Source organism: Tasmannia lanceolata, unplaced genomic scaffold, assembly GCF_043159265.1.
Source record: "Tasmannia lanceolata isolate RefF3 unplaced genomic scaffold, GAP_Taslan_0.1 ptg000003l, whole genome shotgun sequence".
In the NCBI taxonomy this organism is placed as follows: domain Eukaryota; kingdom Viridiplantae; phylum Streptophyta; class Magnoliopsida; order Canellales; family Winteraceae; genus Tasmannia; species Tasmannia lanceolata.
Genome location: NW_027518680.1, coordinates 25,753,596 through 25,757,257, shown reverse-complemented (window position 1 = coordinate 25,757,257; position 3,662 = coordinate 25,753,596). Strand labels below are relative to the sequence as shown.

The 3,662-nt window shown below is 52.3% G+C and overlaps 1 protein-coding gene across 1 annotated transcript; it reads right to left on the bottom strand.

Moving 5' to 3' along the window:
- Positions 1-277: 277 nt before the first annotated feature.
- LOC143868724 (uncharacterized) lies at positions 278-1,709 on the bottom strand. The gene is made up of 4 exons (XM_077376212.1): positions 1,444-1,709; positions 958-1,275; positions 396-852; positions 278-286 (listed from the first exon to the last, which is right to left on the bottom strand). Exons 1-4 carry the CDS (start codon positions 1,707-1,709, stop codon positions 278-280), a joined length of 1,050 nt encoding a protein of 349 aa, XP_077232327.1.
- Between the last annotated feature and the right edge of the window lie 1,953 nt (positions 1,710-3,662).

Below are 3,662 nucleotides of genomic sequence, written 5' to 3'. Positions count from 1 at the left end.
AACGACTCCGTCGCATTTCTGCCCTTAAGCGCCATTGCGTAACATTCCCTAGATTGCGGCTGGTCTCCTCGAACTTCTCCCACGCCATTGGGCGTTATGAACTTCATCTTCTGGTGATAAGCAGACGCGACGGCGCGGATCAGGTTCTGGCCAGGCCGTCCTAAAATAGCGTTATAGACCGAGGTGGCCCTCACTACTAGGAAGTTGACCATGGCGAAGGCTTGGCAGGGCGGCTCTCCGACGAGGACAGGAAGCTCGATTTGTCCCTCAACCTTGACTACTTCTCCTGAAAAGCCGAAGAGATCTGAGTTCGCCGGCATTAAGCGGTCGTCACCTATCATCATTCTTTCGAAGGCGTGATAGTACAGAATGTCGGCTGAGCTCCCGCTGTCTACCAGGATTTTCTTCAACTCCCAGTTTGCGACGAGCATAGTCAGGACTAGGGCGTCGTCATGTGGTAATATCAGGCCGTCAAGGTCCGCGTCCGAGAAGGAGATCTCATTCTCCGTCTTCGTTTTCTTACTGCATGCATGCACGGCATTGACTCGGCGTGCATATGCTTTCCGAGCAGCGGAGGAGGTGCCTCCAGCCTCCGGACCGCCCATGATTGTGCCAATGACTCCTCTTGGTTGGGAGCAGTGTGCTTCTGGCGGTGGACTGGGCGGCGATGGAGATTGTCTTCGGACTGGGGGCGGTTGAGACCGCCGAGGGCTTCGGCCCTGGGGACCCTTCTCCTTGACGTCACTCCCGCGGGTGTCACTCCGGACATATTTTTTCAAGTAGCCCCTGCTGATTAACTGCTCGATCTCCTCCTTCAGCTGTCGGCAATCGTCTGTATCGTGTCCGTGGTCCCTGTGGAACCGGCAGTACTTTGACTTGTCTCTCCTGTTTCCCTTGGAGATCATTGGAGTTGGCCATTTTATGAACTCTTCTCCGCTGATGGCCGCCAGGATATGCCTTCGGGAGGTGTTGAGAGGGGTGAAGTTTTCCTCCCTCCTGTGTGGGGATTTGTCCCTTCTGACAACCTTATCGTCCCTGCGCTGCTTAGCATGGTGCCTGTCTTGGTTCCTGTCATCAGAGGTTCTCCTCCGACTCGAATCCAGAGCTGCCAGTGTCTCTTCTACAGATATGTACTCCTCTGCCCCGGACATTAAGTCTGCTAGGGAGTGAGGATTCCGGCGGGCCACTGCTTGGCGGAAATCATTTGATCTAGCACCCGCGAGAAGTGCGTTCGTAGCGGCCGAGGGGTCCAAATCTGGCACTTGGAGTGCCTCCCTGTTGAAGCGGCTGACGAAGGCTTTGAGAGGTTCATTATCCTCCTGCCGCAAGGTCATCAGGGATGCTGTTGTTTTCCTTGGCCTGCGGCTGCTCATGAAGTGGCGGACCAGGTCTTCCCCGAAGTCATCAAAGTTGTTGATGGAGTTCGGTCGGATCCTTGAGTACCAATCCCTAGCTGCACCTGTGAGGGTCGTCGGGAATGCTCTACAGAGGAAACTGTCTGACGCACCGTGGAGGAGCATCAATGTCCGGAACGTCTCCAAGTGGTCGACGGGGTCAGTGGTCCCATCATATTGCGGGATAGCTGGCATTTTAAACCACCTGGGTGCTGGGGCGCCCATCACATCGTCGGTGAACGGCGTTCTGCTCGAGAACGCCCTAGACACAGGCCGGCTTTGATCCTTAGCCAGCTCTTCGATTCTGTGGCCCATCTCTTCTATCCTTCGCATCATCGGGTCATCTTTATGTTCTGGTGACCTGTTTCTCCCCACGGATTGGCCTGCTGCGGAGCCAGAGTGGCTCTCCGGACTCCGACGACGTGACCCTGATTTTGCCTGTGGCGCGCGCTCTTCATGAGCTCGGCGCCTTTGCGCAGAGCGAGACCTAGACCTCCGACGGCGGTGCGGCTCTGTCTGCGCATGCCTGGCTATGGGGTGACGGACTTGTCCGAGGGAATGGTGAGTCCGGTCTTTACTACGGCGCGACGACTCTCACCTGTGGATTTCTGGCCTTTCTAGGACAGGTTGTGGAGCTTCCGTAGGAGGTTGGGGGGGGGGCGCCTGGAGCAGCTGCTGGTACTAACCAACGAGAGCGGTCATCTGTTGAAAGAGAGCTTGGACTTGCTCTGGAGTCGGCATGGAGTTAAGGTTTACGGAGCGAGGCTGTTTCTGTTCAGCCGTGGCGGAAGCTGCCACTACCAGCGAAGCGAGTCGCTCACTTCGAGTCCTGCCGGGTAGCACGGCTCGGGTGGTCCGTGCAGTTGGCACCCGCGCACTCTTGCGTCCTGCCATTTTTGTGAAGTGGTTGGAACAGCCTTTAGTTCAGGGGTCCCACGGATGGCGCCAATCTGTTAGGCCCGAAATTAGTTAACAGATATGATAGTGACGTAAGAGCCAAGCTTGAGGGCCCGAGGAGCTGAAATGAAGGAAATAGAGTCCGGATGAACTGTGTGCTGCACAGAAGCAAACGAGGTCAGAATGACCGACCCGGAGTGTACTCCGGACAGGCCCTTCGACACTCAAGTCAATATGAGCCGGAGTGAAGAGGGAGTTTTTAAGAGTGGTGGATGAGAATTCAATACCCGATTAATGAGCTTTGGAAGCCTTTTTATAAGGAAAGTTTGGGGTAGGTGGGGGAGTTAATGCCTCCAACGCAGGTGTCGACCGGCTATAGGTTCAGGTTCACCCACCCCGAGGGAATTACCAAACTACCCCTGCCGACAAGGGTCCTGCGGTGGGCCCTCCTCTAGCCACGTGTTGGAAGCTAACAGGCTGCTGTGTTATCGCACCCCATCAGTTATAGAGATAGATATTAGATATCAGCAAAGGGGTTAATGCTAAAAGAGTAATGTTGATGTGTAAATCTTAGAGAAAAAGAACAGAAATTCATTTTTTCTCTAGTTATATAGTAGTAGATATATCTGCCAACTACATGAGTGAATATGACTCGTTCTAGCATCCGAGTGAGTTGAGTCCCGAGTCATGATCTTATGAACGTTTTTGTCTCTGACCTTTTCAAGCTTTTTACTCCCTTTAAAATTCCACCTGTTTAGTCAGGGAACACCCGATAAATACGCCGAGACGGCTCTCAGATAAGCTGCCCAGGTATCCTTTGATGACACGTGGCATGACATCAGAGCGTTTAGTTTGGCCACTCACTCTCGGTGTATTTGAGAGCGCCATGTATTTTTTTGGTTGGGCCCAGACAAAGTGCAATAGGAAATATAAACGTAAGGGATTTGTCAGCCTCCTTCTCGCCCCACCTTTGCATGTGATGACAGCCACCACACCTAATAAGACAAAACTGTCAAGAGTCAACATAGATGGCTGTCATCACATGCAAAAGATGGGCGAGAAGCTGCTTTCCGCAAAGGAGGCTGGCAAATCCCAACATTGAAAAATAAAATCATTGCAAGGAGAATTCTCACCACAAATAAATATAGAAAGGGAAATGATATCACCACTACCGTATTTTGATGATAGCAAACCTCACTTTATGAAAAAGTACGGTATGGCCCTCACCATAAGATGATCCAAACCGTCCATTAGATGGGCGACAGCCTAAATAGGTTGTGCCCAAATAATCATTTCCATAGGTTGATCCTAACCCTCCGATCTATTAGATCATTTCCATAGATCGGAGGGTTAGGATCAACCTATGGAAAT

What these genes read in the sequence shown, in the direction of transcription:
- LOC143868724 (XM_077376212.1), bottom strand. Translation starts at nt 1,709, where the DNA reads ATGGGCCACAGAATCGAAGAGCTGGCTAAGGATCAAAGCCGGCCTGTG. An exon ending in ACAGGTGCAGCTAGGGATTG is followed by an intron (nt 1,276 to 1,443) that starts GTACTCAAGGAT and finishes CCGCTTCAACAG; the next exon opens with GGAGGCACTCCAAGTGCCAG. An exon ending in CCTCTCAACACCTCCCGAAG is followed by an intron (nt 853 to 957) that starts GCATATCCTGGC and finishes CCGGTTCCACAG; the next exon opens with GGACCACGGACACGATACAG.